Genomic DNA, 23,204 nt, shown 5'->3' on the forward strand with positions numbered 1-23,204 from the left:
CACTGAGGCACCTGTGGGACATGTGTGGAGCACGACTGGAGTGCTGGCTATTACAGATGAGAGCACACTCACAATCATATACACACACACATACACACACACACACCTGCCTACACTTTCACTTGTGCACGGGAAAGAGCTCCATGGGTCTCTGGTGCACTCCACCAGCTCCCCCCGCTCTTCAGCAGCTCGTCTCTGGCCACTCCACTTCTGACCACAGGGCCCAGGGCTGTGGTTCCCCCAGCATGCTCTGCCACAACGAGTGACCGTGACGGGCAGACAGACAGAGACGGCGAGACGGAAGAGAGAGATAGAGGACTTACTGTTTCTCCTGCGCGTCCAGGTCCCGCACCAGGGCGTCCCTCTTGTTGACCAGTATGACCAGTTCGTCCAGGAGTAGCTGCTCACGCCGCTTCTGGGCCTCCGTCTTCTGCCAGTCTGTTGGGACAACAAGGGGCGAGACGCCGCTAAGCATTCTGGGAATTTTCAAAAACCAAAACAATCCACACAGCCAGGAGATGTGTGGCCTGATTTGAGTGACTCCAACAACTCCAAACAAATCACGGCGCTTGTGTCTTCATGGGACAATCCTAATCGCTCCGATTTGACTAAACCTGACATGTCTTTTTTTCCATGACTGGTGGCAATAAACAAGCTTGATGACTAACGCTGCTCTTGTATGTGGTTGCTGTCACGTCGCCCGGTATTTTAATCCCGGCGCAGGAATGCCATGCTCAGACAGGAAGGGAAACGGTACGGCCTGATGTGGATTCGAAGGCTCTTGATATATCAGGACGGCGAGCAGCGTCTGGAAGGGTTCCAGAAGGTTCTAGAAAAGCCCTACTTGGGGGCCTGGTGCTGGGCTACTCTGAGCAGGGGCAGGAGGCAGGGACAGGGACAGGGGCAGGAGCAGGGCGGAGAGCCAGTCCTGCAGGCAGGTGAGCCTGGGGCCGAGGCTGAAATATCAGCCCGGGTGCGACATTCACAGACACGCCGATACCAGTGCAGATTAGAGAGATGTGTCACAGCCAACCTGGAAGCCGCCTCACCGGCAAGCTATGCCTTGTTAAAGCTTACACACACATAGTACAAGGCACACACACACACACACACACGGCCAGGGGAGAGCCTATTTATATTAATTCAACCACACCAACACAAGTCGTACACACAAATTCATGTTGAGGCTGTGTATGTGCAACACAAGCAAAGACTCAAAGGACATGGTCACACCAAATATTGTCAGAAAACCACAATTGACGTTGGAAACCTGAAGACATTTGTGCAGACTTGTGTTTTTGCTTTTTAAAATGTAAGCGTACTACTACTAATATAAAAAAAGAGTCCTATTTTCTACCTCTTGTTGCTTTAAATTGCAACTGTTGAGCGCAGCCCCTGCTGAGCACCATGTGTTTGTCCTGAAAGGTCTGCTCTTTTCTCATTTAACCTCCCTGCCTTTGAAGTGGCGCAGAGAGCGAAATGAGCACAGTTCCAATATTTGGCCTGTTATTTTTCCCCCCTTCAGATCCCAACGAGTATAGGCGTTGTGTCATCAGCCTTTACAACGGCTAACACTGGAAATATGCTAGTAATGTTTGAAGACATTTTTGTTTTGGTATGGGGGGGGTTAAGACATCTTCAAAGAGGCAGGTTTGCAGTGGGAGGAGGAGGAGGAGGAGGAAAGGATCGTTAGGAGATTAAAGACCGATGTAGGGAAAAAAATAAATAAAAAATCCAACTTGGCGCTACTGTGGTGACGTGGAAGAGCAGTCGCAGCGGAGGCCGAGGCCAGGCAGGTAAACACGGGGATGGGGGAGGAGAGGCAGGGGGACTGGCGGGAGCAGCCTGACGGGGCCGCGAGAGGGGCTGGAGTGGAGTGGAGTGAGGGGAGAAAAGCCTGTTGCTGAGTGGTGTGGTAATTGGCTGTCCCTCCTCTGCCATGAGGGACTGTTTACAGCGCCACAGCCACAGTCAGGTCAGTCTGGACCAGAGAAAGAGCGAGCGAGCGAGTGAGTATGTGTGTGTGTGTGTTTTTTTTTTCTTTCTCTCTTCCTTTTCTTCTTTCCCCTCTCCATTCGATCTGTCGTTACTCCTGCCCCTCTGTCAAAAAAAAACGACAATGCCCACTTCACAAAGAAACTGCCCAGAGGGGACGGAGGGGAAGGCTACAGCCAACACACACACAAAAAAAATTTTCTCAAATATTTTGAAGGTAAATGGGGTGGGGTGTCGAGGGGGGGGGGGGGGGAGAAGGGGTGGAATCCCCCTCCTTTTCCAGCTTGTTCTCTTCCCCCTGTAGCCGTCCTCTTTTCCCTCACTCTCTCTCTCTCTCTCACACAGTCACACACACACACACACTCACACACAAGCCAAGAAGCCAAAGGCTCCTGCCCAACAGGGAAGGGAGAAGGAGCATGCTGCTGTCAATCACCAGCCTTGCAGTCCCGCCTCCCTCATTAGGAAGGTAAACAATGAAGAGGAGCAATGAGAGACATCGCTGAACAAATGAGGACCAGGAAGGGAAATCTGACCCCCCCTCTCCCCCTCCCCAAAATAAAATAAATAAATAAATAAGAGAAAACCTGCAGGCTGGGAAACAAGGCGCTGCCTAAATTTCTCCCTTCCTACTTGCAAAAAAAAATAAAAAGAGAGGAAGGAAGAGAGAGAGAGAGAGAGAGAGAGAGAGAGAGTGTGTGTGTGTGAGAGAGAGAGAATGGCGCAAAGAGTGTGTGCACAATCCTTTTGGATTACTCCTGCTTCTCTCTCCCTTTCTTCGCTGCCCTGGGCAATCCCGTTAAAACTCACATGCTTGGTGCTTATTCAGATAACCCTAACAATACACACCAATGGTAACCATGTGAGTCTTCACAAGCCACACAAGAATGCACTGGTTCAAATCCCCATGACCCCCCTCCTATGCAAAATTTATTCAAGAGCGCTAACTGCTCAGCGGCGTCGTGAAAGCAAGTGCTCCTTACTGGCGGCTTCCGCGACTTAATATTTTAGCCATTTTTGCAACAGCTACAACGCTCGACTTCAGGAAGTAGGACTTGGATTTTTAGCTAGCAAGTAGCAAGAAAGTTTTTTCTTTTGTTGTTTTATTTATTTATCTCTTTTTTTTTACCAAAAAAAAATCTACTTTGAGAAAGTCGGCATCTTATGGAGAAAGGAGAAGGGGTGGGAGTTTTGCGGTCCTGTTGCACAAGATCTCAGCTCTTGCTCACATCGACTGACAGGCAAAGATGGCGCTGGAGGGAGGCCAACTTCAGCAAGCAGACAAAGGGCAACATGGGAAATAATGGGTGGTGGGGCGGGGGGGGTTGTAGAGAACTTTCGACGGAAGAGCAAATCTCTTTTAACCAATCTCAAACTTCATATCTTTTGAACATTAAGAAAATCACAAACTTCAAAAGTACTTTACTCGGACAGTTAATAGTCACTGAAGAGCACAACATGGCACATAACTATTCCCCGGCTGGTACTTTTTCCAACTGTGCTGTTCAGGCTTGTAGCGGGAACATATACTCGAGTCATAAGTATGGTGAGTGAGTCATGGAATGTCACCAGGTAGAGTTGTGTTTAGTTCTGAGAGTGGACCAAGCCCTTGTGATAGGTCACCTAATAAGAGTCAACCTGTAGCCACAAAACATGCAGTAAATAGGGAAGAACAATGTGTGGGAAAAAAACAAGTGAAATCTGACACGTTTCCCAGTTCTTAATGAGGGGAAACTTCTGACAAGTGTGCTATGGCATCAAACCGGTTTAAACTGCACATAATTACACTTGATATTGACAACTGTTTAACCGCACTCATCTAGCGGAACCACTTAAAATGATGTGTGTAGGATAATTATAGCATAATGTTGAAACTAAACTGAACAACAGACAGCGCTGAATATGTTGAGGGTTTTTGGGTGGTTGTATTTAACGAAACTCAAGCTAAGTTTTAAGTTTTGAGAACACAGAAGGGTGGATTGACTATCACACAAGAGGGACGAAAAACCCTGAACAAAACCTTTAGAAATCCTAGAGATACACTCAGATGGAAATTAAACAGGCTCTCTGTGAATAGTGTAAAGAAGGGGGGAGTTGTCCCCCTTTTGCCTTATCTCCAGTTCCAGTCAACTAGCAATCTTGAAAGAGTTTGCAACATCATCAAAGCTGGCCATTTGATAGGATTCTACCAGTGCACCTAATCAATCTGAGGAATACGGCGGCCTAGACTTGTAACAAAGCTCAAATAGATTTACAAATGGGGTTGTTGGGGGGATAAGCTCCTGCACAGGATTACATATTGATTTTAAACATATAAAAAAGCTTATCATATAAAACCGCACACACACACCCACACAAAATAGGAGACCTCTGCATAAATCCCTTTAAGAGTGAAGCGTCCACTTTCAAATAACACGCCCTGGAGTCAACCAAGTCACGGGAAAAAAAGAGGAGAGAAAAAAGTCTGAATGTATGTCCGTGTGTGTGTGTGTGTGTGTGTGTCTGTGTATGGGCAGATGAAAAGGGGCAAAAAGGGATCAATTTGGTAGCAGTGAATTGAGAGTGCAGGCATACTGCACCAGGCCACGCTCCCAGACTGCTTCATCCTCACCCAACAGGTAGATGGGAAATAAAAACCCTGGAGGGACTCTGGGATCAGGGTTTATATTGGCACACACCCTATCTCTGTCTGGGGTGGGGGGCTTAAATGTGGAGGGCTAACTCGCGGCCTGGGACACTTTCACATCTGTCCACTAATGGTCAGTGAGGGGCACTTAAGAGTCATCAGTCCACAAATCACCACAATCAGCGTTTCTCCTTTGGGTGGAAGAATACTATGAGATTTTTGTTGTTGTTGTTGTTGTTGTTGTTGTAGTAGAGATCAACAAATCAACAAATATATCAATCAATATATCCTGCAAGTTTAGTTTCACAGGCTCAGGCTTACTTTCACCCATATGATCAGGTAGATACACACACACATACACAGACACACACACACACACACACACACACACCTACGTCAGCTGTACCTTCTTATCATTTTACATTACATCAGGGAAGCCACATTCACTAGCAGTACTCCCTAGTGACACACATAAGCTAGTATTGGTTCTAATCTTGTTTTAGTTTTTCTCGCTCTCTCTCTGATGCTGGTTGAGCTGATTTGATAGCGGTTGTGGGGGGACTTCTCCTACCTCCCCTTGTGTGCATACATGCGCGTGCACACACACACACACACACACACACACACACACACACACACACACACACACACACACACACACACACACACACACACACACACACACACACACACACACACACACACACACACACACACACACACACACACACACACACACACACACACACACACGTCATAGGTAAGGCCAGATGATGGTTCTGCGAGAAGATTTGGGGGGTTTGCTATCAGGAATAAGACTGAGTGTGTGTGTGTATGAGTGTGTGTGTGGGTGTGAGTGTGTGAATGTGTGTGTGTGTGTGTGTCTGTGTGTGTGAGAGAGAGTGTGTGAATGTGTGTGTGTGTGTGAGAGAGAAAGTGTGTGAATGTGTGTGTGTGTGTGTCTGCTCCAGCGGCTCGCCTCCCTCTTCTCTGTGTCATCAGCTGGCCAAGCAAATCAGCAATTACCTGTCGGCAGCCGGCCACCCTGAATGGACCTGTTGGAGCACCAAATAAGAGAGGGGGGCGCGCACGCCTCCTCGCCACTAGCTCAGAACTATCTCTGCCGCTGGGGGAAGAAAGCCCTCAGCCCAACGTGGAGAGCTCAAACCCCTTCGGCCGGGGAGAGGATGTCAGCAGACAGGCAGAGAGAGAGGGAGACAGAGAGAGAGAGAGAGAGAGAGAGAGAGAGAGAGAGAGAGAGAGAGAGAGAGAGAGAGAGAGAGAGAGAGAGGAGAGAAGAGAGGAGAGAGGGGACATATCTTGAAGAGACTGATAAGTTGGGAACCCTTGAAAAACTCCAGTTTAGCAGTGTGCAGGCTGAGGGAGCTCGCTGCATGCTGAACGTGCGGCAGGGATCTACAGCCACACAGACGCCAAGCTGAGACACCATCTTCTCTCTCTCTCTCTCTCTCTTTACAAACGTTCTACACAGGGCTCCATGTGCTCACAACACACACCACTACAGTCACAGAAATCCTGTGGTGTGAGACTGTTTGAAAAGTAAAATAAATAAATAAATAAATAAAAAATATACATGTATTTTTCCCCTGGCTGGTGTGTAGATTTATTTAAGGTTATGTCGGATAAGGAGGAGGTTGAGGGAAGTCCTTCCACCGTTGCATTACGACACACGCGGTCTCCAGAGGAAGTGCTGTCTGGCAGGCAAGCTCGAGCACTAGAGGCTGTTTACAGCCCTTCTGTGGTGGCGGTGGCGTCCCTACTTGGCTATGCACAACCACCGGTGGCCCAGTCCCCTCAACCTAATTACAATTGATTTATGATGGATCAGGTAAGCTTTATCAGGTGCAGAAAGAAATTACCATGGCTGGCCGCGGGGTGAGGCGGGGTCACCATCGAATAGCAAAATCAATTTGCATTGATTGTAAAAGGTTCATTTTGCAAAAGAGGACACCGTCAAAGGGATTAAAGTTAACCAGACAACTTTGATACCACACAATAGGCTTTTTTATACCTTTTCCCTGGCAGGATAACATGCACTCTGGAAGATTATGTGGGTGTGTGTGTGTGTGTGTGTGTGTATTTATACGACCACAATCTCGGATGTCTGCGAACACATCAAATAGATTTCTCATTGATGTGCGTGCCATTCAGGCTTATGGCAGGTATAATGTAGGTCACTATACATAACTGTGTAGATGCTGTGGCTTACCGTTACACATACAAATGCACTACACACAGACCAATAAAGTCTCAATGTGATGCCATATGAAATAAAACATTTAATTTTATTATAATTTTTTTTTAAATGAAATGACTCATATCAGAGATGATAAAATCATCAGGTTTTAATGAAGTGCTATCAGGACTGTTCTTTTTTTGCAGAGCTCCCATCCCCCAAACTCACACACACACACACACACACACACACACACACACACCTCGCTCACCAATATCTCATCCTCTCTTACCTTCAATCGCCAGCATTGCTCTTAACTCCCGGTTCAGCAGCTCAAAGCGTCTCTCAAGATCATGTTCCTTTTCCCTGGGCAAGTTGTAAAAGTTCATCAATATGTTAATGACTAAATCATTAAACACTTAAAGAAACCTTTAATAAACATCGATTCGAGCACTCGCCTGCACCTCCAACCACCACACATTAATCTACTGCAAATAAGTGATACACAAACCCCAAACACAAGAGCTGTTTGGGGTTGATACGAAGAGAGAGGGAGAGAGGGGGAGAGAGGGAGAGAGAGAGAGACAGAGGCAAAAAAGGGGGATGAAAAATAAGAGGGGTGGGGTATCAACGTGCAAATTCAATTTGACTTCTTTCAAAATGTATTGGAAATGAGCTAATTCTCCCCATAATAGAATTTGTCCTTCAGAGCCCCCGGTCCAGCACAAAGACAGAACTGAGGGAAAATAATCATGGTGGCGGGCTTAATTGACCACTTAAAAAAGACTCCCTTCCAGTGATATAATGTGATTAGAATACTTCAATCTGCCATTTGCAAAAAGGGGCTTTGAAACGCCTTCTATGATGGGAATGAAAAGGGAGTGATTTCCCCCCCCCCTCTGAAACACGTCACCACCCTGTAGACTGGGGACGGGAAGAGCATTAATGAATGCCAGCCTCACTGAGGGCTCCTCTCCAACGGTCAATATCAAAAACAATGCCAAGCTTAAACTACCAGTTCCGTTTCTACTCCTACATAACAGTGACATACATGTGTGTATACATACACAACACACACACACACACACACACACACACACACACACACACACACACACACACACACACACACACACACACACACACACACACACACACACACACACACACAATGAGTAACTGTATTATGTGTATGTATATGTATATACATGCATATGTTTCATATATCATAAATACATGTATTCATAAAATAAATAAACAAACATATACACCTCATGTCACATATATGCAATACATACAGTATATGTCTAGTTCAAGCTTGGTATTGACGTTGTGCATTAGACTTATGTGTAAGAATTTAATTTTGAGGTACATAAAATGCTGATGCACAACAAAACGAAGGCTTAATTGAGTGTCTAAGTGACATGATCTGGCTGTAGTGGTGGAGTGGAGAGGAGAGGAGAGGAGAGTGCTGGAGTGGGTAGCTGGCCCCACGTGTGGTGGTGGTGGCCAGAGTGGAGAGGAGAGGAGAGGAGAGGAGAGGAGAGGAGAGGGGATGAGTGGGGAGAGAGTGGGAACTCACAGCAGAGAGAGCTGATTCTGCCTCCTGATCAGTGCGTTCTTCTTGTTGACCAGCATGAACCACTCCTGCATCATGGCCTCCTCCTCCTCCTTGTTATTCCCTGCAAGTAGAACACAAGAAGCAGGTTAGTGGGCCTTTCTCCCCCCTGCTGCCTGTCTCTAAACATTAACGTACCGCAGGAGATTGGAGATTACATGGGATGGACACACACACAAACACACACACACACACAAGACACTTTACCATGTGGCTGCCTGTTTTCAAGCAGAGCGACATAACTTGGTATGTTCAGCAGTAACCACAACACAGCTGAGCACGAACATCAAGTGTCTGCATGTCTTATATAAGCGCCATAGGCTTAAATACCTATGACACAATATCTACAGCGTACACAAAGCCGCTTTTTTATTTTTTTTTATAGTGGATTAACTGAAAGTGTATTAGAGGGCCAGTGGAACAAACCAAACAGGATCAAAACACTAAACAATCCTGTTGTACATCACACCTGTGCAGAAGACTTAGCTCCTACCTCACAAGAATTTACAGAAGATCATCCGAGACACACACACACACACACACACACACAGATACGTTTAAGTTAAGCGCTTCCCCACCCCCTTGAGTGAGGTGAATCAAATGAGATTATCCGACAGGTTCGGCACAACAGCTGAGATTGACACGCAAGTTAGGAAGTCAGCCAGATGTGTGTTTCGAGGCAAAATATGAGACACTTTGCGAGACGCCAACCATTGTCAATAAGACTGAGCTGATGCTGGATTAAAAACAGGGATTACTGCAGGGTTACACACACACACACACACACACACACACACACACACACACACACACTCTTAAGGCCATGTGGCGGGAGAGCTTAAGCATTTGCGTGGCTCTCTCAGGCCTGGCTCAGCATGGTCGTAAGATCCGAAGGGTCTAATGCTCCCCAACGTTAATGTAATACACAGGGAACGTGTGCCAAACGTCGGGCGCTTAAACCGCAGGCGAGACAGTGCCCTCGCTGGAGGCTTAGACGCCGGGCTGAGGAGGATGGCGAGAGAAATCCCAACATGGCCGACATCACGTCCTCGCTGGGGCACGGCTTGCAAATTACACAGTGCGAATAAGTTAAGCCTGTAAGGTAACTTCAGGTGAAGCAAGCGGAATGCTGCAAGCCAGCGTCTGACTGTGTTTCATGTGTATACTTGGGATTTTTCCCTGAGCGTCGCCTTGGAACAAATGTCAAATGGGAATGCGTGTTTATGTCTTCAGGTCGTCGTGAGGACTCCAGCTCGCCGCGGCTGTTTAAAGCAGCGGTGGTGGTGGAGGAGGAGGAGGAGGAGCAGGAGGCGAGTCTGAGGCACGCTAATTATTTCTTTTGAGGGCTGATGAGGACGGGCTGGCGGAGGTGGGTGTGTGAGGCGCGGAGATGAAAGATCTCGGCTTATGCAATCACCTCTGCACCTCAGTGGCTCGGCGAGAACAGCCGCGCACCGACAGAGTCAACAAGCCGAGCGAACGTCACTGCGAAGAGCAGCCCCGTGCTTTGCTAATGGGCAAAGACAGAGACAAATAAAGCCAGCGCACCTCTTCTGGAGTCTGGAAGTGCTCTGTGGGGTCAGCAGAGCTGGCATGCAGAAGATTACACCTCTCGGCACACACACACACACACACACACACACACACACACACACACACACACACAGAGAAAAACCCTGGCCACAGCAAAAAGAGTGTGCAGCATGGCAAACTTCGCCACAAAGCGTGAAATAATATTCATTCGCTGATGGGAGCCGGTGACCTGGACCGTGAGTGACCCGAGGTTATCCATTAGTGCCGTAGATTTCTGAAACAATCTGGGAATCATACTGTGAATCATTTAATAGCGACTGATCTACAAGCTCAAGGAGTCAAGCTGAGGGCTAGTACCACGGGCGCATATTAAAAAATACAACTAATCTCTCTTAATATGCAGCCAACTTGCATCAACTTAAAATCTAAGTAGTAAATATTTCATATGAAGTTGCCATGATTATAAATAACAATTACTTTTCTTTTTTTAAATCAATACTATATAAAATACTTGGTGCATTTGAATGCAATAAAACACCTGCAAGGCTGACCGATGCAACTACACAGCAGAACATCTAATGGCGGCGTTTGAAGGGAAGTTCTATTCCTACACCGCTCCAAAATGTGTGGCTACTGTCGGACTGAACGAACCCCTAGTTCTTAGGGACTTAATCTGATCCAGTGTCACCCATGCTCTGGCGGGAGGTAGCATGGCGTTTCTTCCCTCTCTCTCTCTTCCTCTCTCTCTCTCTCCCTTTCATTTCTGCCCCTCTCGCTCCTGCTCTCGCCTCTGTGGTGCGACTTGGCACCCATGTGACGGTGACGCCGGTCATGTGAGACAGACAAATCCACGGGCCACAACAAAGGCAACGCCGCCCGACGGGGGGGCTCCGGCGGGGAGAAGCCCTGTCACTTGCCGACACCCCCCCCAACCCCCCACTACCCACCACCCCCCAAAGCCGAAACACAGGATTGTTCTGCAGGGGGAGCCTCTCTCAAGTCTGTCCCTTGCCCAGATGTGTGTCATTTTATTAATAAAAAAAAGAGAAGAGAGAGAGAGAGACAGACGGAGAGAAAGAGAGGGTGAAAAAAAAAGGAGAAAAAAGTTCAATGAATCAGTCCATTGGATTACCGTGGAGGATGTTTTTCTTTTCTTTTTTTTTTTTACATTTTCCTCCACAGCAGCGCAGCTCGGAAGGGATAAAGTGTGCACTGACAGGTCATTGTGACTCGGCACGGTCAAATAAAACAAGCAAATAATAAACGCTAATATTAAGCCTGTGTGACATTGTGGAGGGACTTGGGATTAGACCACGGCAACACCCACCCCCCGAACGGCCATCCCAGGCTGTGTAAGTATGAGTGTGTGTGTGGTGTGTGTGTGTGTGTGTGTGTGTGTGTGTGTGTGTGTCTGAGACAGCGCACTTGCAGAGGGGCTTTCTGTCCTCTGCTGTTTGTGTCAAGTCACACACACACACACACACACACACACACACACACACTCCAGAGCCAAACCCTTGAACGTTGACCCTGGTCACTTCTGACTCAGGCAAGAAGGCATTCTCACCCCCATTCTGCAGGCCAAACCTTTGATCTCGGTGATTGGGCCACACTAGGACACACAGCTCGCTTCATTAAGTGAAAATTCCACAAGCCCAATTACTATTCAGCGACGGAGTGGGGAGACCTTTCTCCTTCGCTCCAACTCGGCTCAGCTGAGGTTTTACTTTCTGAAGTTAACTAGTAGAGGATGAAGCCTTTGTTTATGTTGATGTTATTGTGTCTGATTAGTTAATTTGGTCACACAGATTCATTCAAAGGCTGATTTGCTTTGGTAAACGACAACTTTTACTGCACTGTGCTGCTTTTAGCTTATTTTATTTATGCCCTAAAACACTACATAAAAGGCATGATACGGATCTCAAACATGTGTGCAAAATTGAGATATTTACAAAATAATTATGCTTCCAAAAACAGTGAAAATGTTTATTAAAGCAAATATATAAATGGTATAAAATCTTAATTGAAAAACTAGTCTGAAAGCAAAACAATAAATCCTTTTCTACTTCTACAGATTAGTCATAATAAAAAAGAAACAAATAATATTCATAACCCCCCTGCTTTTTTTTTTTTGCTTTTTACTGTTCTTTATTTTGATTATGTTAAAAAAAGACCCCCAATATTTTTTTCTACTGGTTCATGAGTAATATCTCATGTAATTCATGAGAAGCATTCACCTTAAGGTGAATGCCACAATTCTGCTATGATAATGGCATTTAATTCCGGGACATTACCACAGAACTCCGTTTTGAGACTTTCCGAGATTGTTTGAAATTTACTATATTGAATAAATAATATGAATACAGGCACATTAAATAGATATTTCACTGCACTTGTTTTAACAATACACGTTATGTTATACTCTTCAATTTCCATTCCACTTCAATCATATTTCTAGCAAAGTCATAGGTCACCAAGTTATACTGAAAATGTTCAATCAAACAATAACTTTCAATGATGCTGCCATCCAACGTGACCATAGACACTAGAGCAGTGTACAGTTGTTTTTTGTGGATGCACAGTTTTTTACTGGATTGTTGGTGAGAGTTACAAATAAAACAGGTCTTTTCTATAGCCCAAGGGAGTAGCCTAATATAGGCCTGCTAGGGAGAGCAAGACTATAGCCAAAATCAGAGTAAGGCCACAGCTCGATTGATACATGATATATAAACATACTGAAATCCTTGTAGTCATAAATGTGACACTCTCCCATGGTGTCCTTTATTGGCTACTATATAACCAACAACTGTTTCCTCAATGAGTGTGTGTTTCTCTCTCGCTCTCTCTCCCTCCCTCCCTCTTATCTGTATTACCATTAACAAATATTTGACTGTGAGTGTCTCAACATTTTTATGAGGTAGATATTAAATGTACCAAACACACACACCCACCCACACACACACACACACACACAAAATAGTAAAGAGAACCAGGTCCCGCCCTAAAATAAATTGAAGTGCCTGTGTGTATTTTACAATTACAAAACACATTAAAAAAAACAATTACTCCGATTTTAAACACTGGTACCATGATCATTTTCAGTGTTATTGTGGTATAAACTCTAACATTATGATAATCAGATCACCCACCAACCAGGCTGTACTGATTTTTTAAATTTCAGATCAGATCAAACATAAAGCCCACAAAAATATCTCAAGTCCCCTGCTTTGACATACCCATACAAATAATAATAATAAAAGCTTAAATTAGAATTTAAAAGTAAACTTACACAACGGGAGGACTGTTTTGTTTTGCCTTATTTTAGATTAATTACATATTTCCCCACCTCATTTGAGATAGATAAAAATCTGCAAATTGTATTATGCTACCAGAACAATTACAAATGAATGCTGATTTTGGCGCGTCCTGTTAAAAAGACCTGGATTTCCTTTCCTCCAAAAAGACTGGAAGGAGGGGGGGCAAGGGGGGGAGGAGGAGTAGGGAGAAAAGAAAAAAGGAAAAGTGGAAAAAGAAAAGAAATATATTAAACCTTGTGATCACAGCAAGCGCTTCACATTTCTTATCCAACCATTTTCTGTTTAATCCAATACCCAGTAATCCAATTTGTCTATCGGAGTTTTAAGGGGGCAGATCTCAACTTCTCCACGGCTAAGTCACTTTTTGAACATTACAATTTATTTGGAGTGGAGTGACACCGCGCAGACTCCTCATTACGCACTGCTGTTGTGACCACGCTCTAATGTTGTGAAGATGTTTTTTTAAGGACAGGAAAAAGAGAGAGAGAGAGAAAGAGAGGAAGAGAGAGAGAGAGAGAAAGAGAGGAAGAAACTGAGAAAGAAAGGGAGCAAAGAAAAGCAGTAAGAACGAAGGAAAGAAAGAAAGAAAGAAAGAAAGAAAGGAGAGGAAAGGGGAAGAAAAAAAGAACAAGATGAACATTGTTTCCTGTGATTAAGTAAGAGCTCATTAAAGAGCTGTCGCCGCTTCTTTCTGAATATGCATGAAGCACATAATCAGATCGGGCGCCATCACTGGAGGGGAATATGGTAAGTACAAAAGGATTGATTTAATGACTTGGAGTGGCTCTGCATTGGGGAGCAGTCTTGTTAGCTGGGGAATGAAAGGGTGGTGACTAGCCGCGCTCCGTTCGGGAGGGAAAAAGAAAGGTAGTTTAGCTTTTAGCCACAATACCTAATCTCTGGATAAAGCGCCGCTGCCATTGTGCCAGGGTGGGGGCCGCTACTAGTTGCAAAACGGATAGAGAACGCCTTGGCTCTTGTTTAAGTCAAACTGGTTAACCTCAGACTCCTCTCCCTGTCCCTCCTCTCTCTCTCTCTCTCTCTCTGCATTTTGGTGTCATTGGCCACTGTGTCTTTGAGCAATCCAAATCCCAGAGGCTGTTACTATTTCTGATACAGAAATGCATATGCAGTAGAGATTTTGAATAGCAGAGACAAGCTCTTAATTAATGCACATGAACGGAAAAGGTATTTTAAGGACACAAACATACTACATGCATAGCTACATACATATACACACACACACACACACATACACACACACACACACACACACACATATATGTATATATATATTTAACGACCTATTCATTTATAGTCTATATTTATCTTAACTAGTTTGCTAGATATGTATCCATGTAGATGTATAGATATTACTGGATGGAGATCAACACATAAGACATGAGCAGGAATCTTTTTCATTGCAGGTTATCAGTGAATACCAGAGAGAAAGGACTAATAAATTATCAAAATGATTCTGAGGATCCCAGGGCCTTTGACCAGTTCATCCTATACCCGACCACCTCACTCCCTCCCTCTCTCTCTCTCTCTCTCTCTCTCTCTCTCCCTCTCTCTGTCTCTTACAAAATGCCAGGCCCCTAACCAAGTAGGATTTCAATTGCACTGCTGTTGCTGTTATTTATCATTTGTTGCTTGCTTTTCGGCTTAACCCTCCCCAGCACCCCGCAACTCAACACAGTCAAAAATAATAATGCTACAAAAAAAGTGGAGCAAGAATTCATAATCATAGGCTGTGTTTAACTGCAGGGGGACAATCCACTGGCTGTGCCTGGCCCGGGCCAAAGTCCCTTTTAATGAGAGGAAAGTCTTGGCTATACATACACGGTTATCGTGCCATCCTTTCATGTAATTGTTTGAGCGTGTGCACCGTGTGAGAAAGGCATGGACAGACAGGTTCTCTCCTCTGCCACAACGGTCTCTCTCTCTTTTCCCCCTCTCCCTCTCTCCCTCTCTCTCTCTCATCACTCCCTACTGCGTAGAAGCACAAACAGCCCTCAGCAAACACCCCAGAGCTAACAGCGGATCACACCTCTCCCTTTTTGGCTCACTATATATGTGAGTATATGTGTGTGGTTTGGGGGAGGAGAGGGGGGTAAAACAAACACTCGGATAATAGATTTCTCTTTTTCGATTGAAATGTTTCGTATCATTTCACTCTGGGAGAAAAAAAAGAGGGAGAAGTTCCCTCTCGACTCCTCACACATAAGCACAGCCTTTTTTTGTGTGCTAATCTCCCTGATGTTTTCTTTTGTCTTTACAGTGGGAATTCATTATTAAAAACAGTTTGCCGTCAAGGGATGCAAGTCAAGTGTGCAGTATATATTGTTGTTGGCTTTCAACGACCCATAGCCACGAAAACACACACACACCTACCTCGCATCATACCCCACCACACACATACACATACACACACACACTCCATCAAATTTGTTGAGCGAGTGTGTGTATTTTTTCAATCAATAAACATTATCACCGACTGACAGACTATGGCATCTCTGTATCTCCCATCTGGGAGAGAGCATGTCCACTATCTTAGTCTGGCCACTGGGGCCAGGATTCATTCATCTCACAGCACAGGGGGAAAATAAACTATAACGACCTCTTCTAATACTATAAAATAAATAATAGAAAATACCTACAAACAAACATAAAAGATGATTGGCAATAAATTACCAGACCGAACAAAACTTATAACATGTAATCTCTGCTACATTAATAGAGAAGGGAATTTTTACGCAAAAGAAGTCTGCTAACGTAGTCATTGCATTTCTGTGACAAACAGTGTGGAGAATTCTGCTCTATTTGCCTATTATTACTAAACTAATGTACCAAAAAACCCCATGTAACCAGTAATACTAAAAAAAAAAATCTAAGCACTAACCACAAAGGAATTAAAAAAGAATTCAATGGTTCTGGGAAATGTACAGAAAGCAGGACAGAGAACCGCAGTTGTAGCATTTCTAGAGCAATTAGCACCTATTAGAGGAGCCCTCCACGTTCATAACGATGGCAAAACTCAAGGAGAGAGCACAAAATAAAAGCATGACCCTATTGGACTGCCGGGGAAACACTGGCGACCGAGGTGCCCCCTTTTGCTCAGGCCCTTATTATTTTGATCATTGCTGCTATTGCCATCATTTCATTCGGTGGGCCTCCTCAAGGGTTCGCCGGGGCAGTGTGTTCACCACATAGCCAGAATCAAGGGCCTTTTGTGAAAAGCAGGACACTTCAGGTAATTAATATTGTACAAGGGGCAGATGAGAGATCCGGCAAAGAGAAAGATCACCTGGTGAAGGCTCGGGGAAAAGAAAGAGGGAAAGGGAGAAAAGGTGTTTCATTAAAAGGCTTTTCTCGGGGGCCATACAAGGCCTACGAGGACAATGCACAGACACCGTATTTTAGCACTTGTGCTCAACAGGCTCTCCAAGGGCCCGCCACCGATGAGAAGAGAAAAACCTATCCCGGTTAATAATCTCATAACAATGGCTAAAAGACATCATCCTATTAACTAGTGATCTCCAGCGCTAATGCCTGTTACTACCCCCGCTCCATTGAGGAGAGGGGGGGGCTTGGAGCAGCCAGTGGGGACTCCGGCCTGGCATAGACCTCTTTCACCTTTTATCCATCACCCTTGTTTAGGGACCTTTCAAGTGGCTGCCAAGAAGTGTCACTGATATTATGGAGCTCTACGACATTTGTCACAAAAAAAATTGTAAAAAGGACTGATTGTGTTCGTTAAGTTCCACAAGGCGGTTGTAATGAGGGAATGAATTTAATGTGGACGCGATGGATCAATGATTTCCTTTTTTTGCACCTAGCTCCCCTCAAATCCTTTGTTCCCTTTGCGAGTCATTTGGTGTCTACATGTACACCTAATATCTCCTCAGAGCTACATAACTAGCGACACTTCCTCCCCCCCGCCCCCCCCCCCCCCCTCATCTCTTTTTTCCCTTTCGTCCTCCTTTTACCTCCGACTCCTTGTTGCACATTTTACCTTTCTTTACCCCCCCCCCCCCTTTTTACGTCTTTTCTTTCCCAGAAGAGAGGGAGAATATTTAATGAGCACAGCGGCTGAAAAGGCTCAGGACTCGGCGACACAAAAAACGTTAAAAATTCTCATTTAGTTGTCTTTATTTTGCTAGCGCCATGTGGTCCTTGAAGATGGTGAAAACATGGGAAGCGAAGGGGAGATCAGAGCAGTCTCATTAGCATGGGCACGGAGCTGGAGAGGCCGCGGCTATACGGCAGGGCCTACTCCAGAGCGCCCGAGAAAGAGAGAGAGAGAGAGAGAGAGAGAGAGCGATGGAGAGAAAGAAGAGAGAGAGAGGAGAACGAGAGAGAGGAGAGAACGGCTGGTGGTAAGCTCTCGGGCCCTCATTGTGCTTTTGTCTTTCCCCCCAGACTGCCACACAGCAGGGGCAGCCGCTAGCCCCCAGGTTGCATGCAAGAATTATGGAAAAAAATACACACAACTACAAAAAAAAACAAAAAAAAAAACAAAGAAAAATTCTAAAGGTTTTTTTTTTTTATGGAATAAGAAGGGTAAAAATAAAACTAATAGGTTTAAATGTCATCGCTAATTCTGGTGCATTTGAACATAAGGTGAACGAGACAGGTAGGAACATGTGAGATGAATTTTCTTAATAACAAACAAAATGTTAAAAGATTAAGCAAAAATAACCACTTCCTTCCTTTTTTCCCCTAGTATCTCCTGCCAAAGACTTTCCATTAATAAATATTTCGACTGGTAAGAGCACGGGGCAAAATAATTCCATGTATATTATTAAATGTTGGCCATTAATGGGGAAAACCTACATGTTTTAAATTCAAATACAGAGCCACAATTGCAGCACTACATGGTTTATGCTCTCCCCATCAATTACATGTATGACTACTCATGTACATATATTAATCCCATCAAAACTACACGTATCAGAACACTCGCAAAGCAGGTGCGTGTGCAAGTATGTGTGTACACATAATTAAAGTACATATCAGTGAGCAGGCTAAATAAACGGCCGGTGCTTTGATGAATGGGAGGTGGGGGGAAAGACTGGGAGAGGGAGAGAGGGACCGCAAAAGAGAGTGACAGAGAGAGAGAGAGAGAGAGAGAGAGAGAGACGGGAGAGGGAGAGAAAAAAGCAGACCCTGTTAATGGCCTCCATCTTGCCCCGGCCTTTCCAAGTTGTAGTGAAACGGATAAAGGCCTAGTTGGATGGGTTTATCTGCTAAATCCTTGTGCTTGGCCTGCTATCTTGGATGATGACCCCGAAGAATGTCAACAGCTCATTTCCCAGAGAGCTGGAAGGAGTCACCATGCAAGTCATAATCTGCTTGCCTCTCAAAGGCCTCCGACTCAAACGCCGCCTTGCACCATGCAAGCTGTTCAATCGCCTTCAGCCTTCCAAAGTCTCGACTGACTAGTCAGGAGACAAACATGATTCGGTAATGAACCAAATCAACATATGGGGTTTTGTTTTTAAAGCATTTATATTGAAGCATCTCTGCACGCCATGTGGATTTTACAATTCATTTGAAAATAATCCGTTTAAACTGATGACATGTTTTCAGATGAGGTTCTTTACTTATTTTACTTCAACAAAAATTTCACGCATCGAGAAATATTCTTAAAACTAAGAAATTGAACAATTTTAAAATTACAATCCATCTACATTTACTGAGCCCCCCCCCCCCCTCCCTTCCTCATTTTCTTGCACTGACCACTTATTTCCCTTGGTAACACAAGTCACGAACTGAGAAGCAAAAACCTGAATGACTGTTTCTTCTGCCCTTTTCTCTCTCTCTCTCTCTCTCTCTCTCTGGGGTCCGTCTGTTGGCAGGGGCCGTCTGCAGTGAGCTCGCTGGCCTCTGCTGGGGTTCCAGCACCAGATGTTGCCCAAATGATCAACAATTGGGGGCAACAATGACGAAAAGAGAGAAGAGATGGAGGGAGGAGAGCAGAGGAAAGCAGGACTGAGGGGGGGTAAGGGGGGGGGGGGGGGGGGGGGTCAGAATAAATTAATGACTGATTCCTCCAGCTTTGATGGAATTAGAAGCACTCCTTTTCTCAATGTGCCATGTGAACGTCCTTGCGTTAAACGTTTTTTCTTCTCTCCCCCCCAACCCCTTCTCTCTCCTTCTTTCCCTCTGCCCCCTTTTTTTGACAAGTAAGGCCACCCAGCAGAAAGCAACTGATGCAAAACCCAGGAGTAATCCCCTCTGTTTATCTGCTCTCTATGGTTAGCCCTAACACAGAGCCCATTATCTCATGGATTTAGGCAAACTTTCATTTATTTGTTGGCCTTGGGTATTTTTTTTTTTATTTTTTTTTTTTACCCCCTTTCTCCAACTTTGTTGCCGGAGAGGAGGATCCCCCCAAGTCCCCCTATTCCAATGTAAATAGATTTGCATAGGGGGCTACAATGCATCTAGTTGGGGTCCTGATTAGCCAACAGTGGGGTAAGGCTTGCTTGCATGCAGGGGTCCTCGAGCACACATGTATATGTAAAAAAATGGGGGCTTCCAGTAGTGAGGAGCGAGTGCATGCATATGTATCTGTGGTGTGGGCGCCAGAGCCCCCGAAATCTTTCAGTGGGCCAAGAGGGATATGCCGAAACGGGCCACGGTTCCGCTCTCTCTCTCTCTCTCTCTCACTCTCTCTATGTCTGTCTGCCTTCTCTCTCTCTCTCTCTCTCCCCCCTTCTTTCAGCCAAAAACAAGGGCAGCATACCATGCCGTGGCGTGCAACTTGGCTAGAAGCGAAGAGTCTTGTTTATGCTGTCTGAGTCTGGGTTTTTGTGTTTATGCTTATACAAAAAAAGCCAGGCGTGCCGCAATGAAAACAGAAAAGTGAAACAGAGTGTTTCATTCCAGTCAGGGACGTGAGACAGCTAATTTTTAAAACATGGATTGAAGTGGAAAAAAAAGAAACAATAAATAAATAAATAAATAATAAACAGACTCAAAATAAAATATATATGACAATATACCTCTGAACAGCGAACAACACTGTTGTCTACAAAATCCATAGTAATGGTGTCGATGTGAGATGCTGTTTGCAAATAAAGCAGGCCTTTACTGGAGGGCTAGATTAGAGTGCCTGAGAAGCGTGCGCTGAGACCAGGGATCTCACAGGTGGCTGCTAAGCTGCGGCGCTTTGGTTTGTTCTGTCTGTGTGTTTACACACACTGAGGTGGTAGAGTCTGGCAGGAGCGGCGGGGGGGGCGCGACGGCGAGATGGAGAAACAGTCAACTCAGCTGATTATGCTCTGACCAGACCCGGAGTACATGCTACATGAGCAGCTGCATAGAAAATGGAACTTTCTGAAGACAGACTGAAGAAGCTGGAGGCACTTCATAGGATGCTGTTCTTTCATCGCTTGCATTTGAAACTGAAGATCTTACTTTAATGTCAAAAAATGACGTATATATCCGACAGCTTAGTTCTGCCACGACACTCGACGGCATGCTATTAAGTGCTTGGGCGAGCAAAAACAAGGCCTGATAAGAAAGATACAACTCACAGATAACACTAAAAGAAGTGAAGACACCATCTAATTACACATTCAATTACTGAAACTCGGGCCTGTCCTACTTGATCACTGACAATACAAGTTTAGTGAGACGGCCTCCCAGACACTGTTGCATGCTGAGCAGTGGTAGTACTGTCAGGTGTATGTGTGTGTGTGTGTGTAGGGGAGTGTACTGGGAGGGAGAGAGATGGAGAGAATAGAGGACAGAGGGGAGAGAATAAGAAAAGGAGAGAATTGAGAAAGGAGAAAGAGGAGAGAAAAGGGGGGGGGGTTCTATTGGGACAGATAAGGCACAATGGAGGTGCCGGCAGCCCCCCAGCCGCTGTTCTTTGCATAAGTGACTCCTCCCCCTCCATTAGCGCGGCTCGGCCCAGCTCCCCAGGCCATGTGTTAGAACAAATTTGAGCAGTGTCATATTGCACGCATTTCAAGAAGGCCAACACGCTTACCGGCCAATTTGCTTAATGAATTAAGCTCGGGGAGTAATGGCTGTGCTAACACCATTAGCTCACGCCTTGGAAAATTCTGATTTTGTGGATTCCGGCGTTTTCTTTTCTTTTTTCGCCCACCCCCTTCTCTACCATCCTATTCACCTCTGTCAATCTCTTTAGGTTTGCTTAAGGAGTTTTTGTCTTAAGTGGGCACAGCACACCTTGTGTGCTTTTTTAACACTCCCGCTCTCTCCCTCTTTCAGGGCCACTAAAACCTCTACCACACATAACCCCACTGAGCCTAAGACTGACAGGAATTTAAAAACAACTCCACTGTGATGACAAACTGCCCTGGCTTGTGTATCACTAGTGCAACTTCACATTTAAATGAAAATAAAGTGGCCCTGGCAAGCTGTTTGAATGTGTCCCTGAGAGATGAGCACAATAGGAAATGAGCAAGAGAGGTAGCATAGCAGGCCCGTTTGCACGTGAATGCAGTAATTATGGCCAAACCCCCGGTCATTACACTTAATTGTTGAGTGTGGCTGCATCAGTTACCATTTGAAAAGGTCTATTAATTGACTGCATTGCTGCGATTCAATTATGTCGTCAGGACACAATTTGTAAACTAAATAATAATCAATTATGCAAACGTATCCCCACACCCAAACCACAGTGTTAAGTATATCCTCTACAGGGAATCTTGAAAACAAATGCGCTTGGGGTGGGGGGTGAGGGGTGGTGGGGGGTTAACATGAATAAACACTCAAATTCAGGCAAATTCCACTGTGTAAGAGCATGGGGGAGCAGAAGGGGCCCAAGCCAGACCAGCAATAGATAAACAAACAAACAAACAAAAATAATAAACAACAATGAACTCATCTATAAACAAACAAAACAAACATATAAATGAATGACAGAGGCAAAACAACTCGGGTCCTTAAATACATTTGGCCGACACTGGGGCTGTGGGGCTCTGTGAGTGTGTGTGAGTGTGTGTGTGTGTGTGTGTGTGTGTATGTATCCAGTGATTGGCTCTGGAGCTCAGCGTGCTTTTTGGCTGCGTGGCGGTGGTGGCGGAGCTGAAGGGGCTATCGGCGGCGGCCGGATGAAAGGGCTCCGGGACGCTCCAGCAGAAAGGGGGAGATTATAATAAGCGCCGCCATTGTCCCTCCTTTTGAAAATGCTAATCAGCCATATCAGTGGCGGCCCGCGCTGCCGCATGTACCAGCATTTAACTTCAACTATTTAGAGGACTGCAGGCCTGTGGCCCTGTAACACAGGCACACGGTAGACAGAGAGAGAGAAAGAGAGAATAAAGAGAGAGAGAGAGAGAGGGGGCCAGGGATGAGAGAGATAGGGAGAGGGAGAAGGGACCAGGGATGAAGAGAAACCAGTGGGGGAGGGAGGGAGAGAGAGAGAGAGAGAGAGAGAGAGAGAGGTGGAGGACGAGAGAGATGGAAGGAGAGAAAATCAGAGATGGGGGTGGGTTTGGACAAGAGAGACCGTGTGACAGTGGCTTGTCGTAATATCCGTGCAGTTATTAAAAAAATCTAAATTACACGTCTCTCAGTGCGCTCTCTATCTCCTACAACCAACACCTCCCCGCTGCCCCTCAATCCTTCCACCCAAACCCCACTCTTTCAGCCACCACCCCCCCTCAACACACACCCCTCCATCCACCCCATGCGTTTTATCTTAAGATTTTCAGACAATGCCTGGAGGATCCCGTTCACTAATCTTCCTAAAAATCCCCTTTCATCCAACTGTTAAAGAATGTTTGAAAGGCTGACACCAACCCGGAAAAAAAAAAAGAGGGAAATCATTGCACATCTGGGAGTGATGGCCGGAGTTAAGTTGGGGTGGGGGGGGATCGGGTGTGTTTGGAGTGAAAAGGGTAGTGGCAGGCTGCCGAAGAGTCCGAACAACTTAAC

General features: G+C 45.4%; 1 protein-coding gene across 2 annotated transcripts in view; it reads right to left on the minus strand.

Annotated features, from left to right (window-relative positions):
* ehbp1 (EH domain binding protein 1) overlaps window positions 1–23,204 on the minus strand; it is a 165,161-nt gene that overhangs the window by 1,479 nt on the left and 140,478 nt on the right. For both annotated transcript variants that reach the window (XM_062519094.1, XM_062519093.1), the window contains exons 21-23: window positions 8,401–8,500; window positions 7,111–7,184; window positions 324–438 (exon numbers count right to left, since the gene is read on the minus strand). In XM_062519094.1, coding sequence (XP_062375078.1) covers window positions 324–438; window positions 7,111–7,184; window positions 8,401–8,500 — 289 coding nt within the window. The remainder of the gene's footprint in view (window positions 1–323; window positions 439–7,110; window positions 7,185–8,400; window positions 8,501–23,204) is intronic.

The sequence above is a fragment of the Sardina pilchardus genome, chromosome 18, assembly GCF_963854185.1.
Source record: "Sardina pilchardus chromosome 18, fSarPil1.1, whole genome shotgun sequence".
Taxonomy (NCBI): Eukaryota; Metazoa; Chordata; class Actinopteri; order Clupeiformes; family Clupeidae; genus Sardina; species Sardina pilchardus.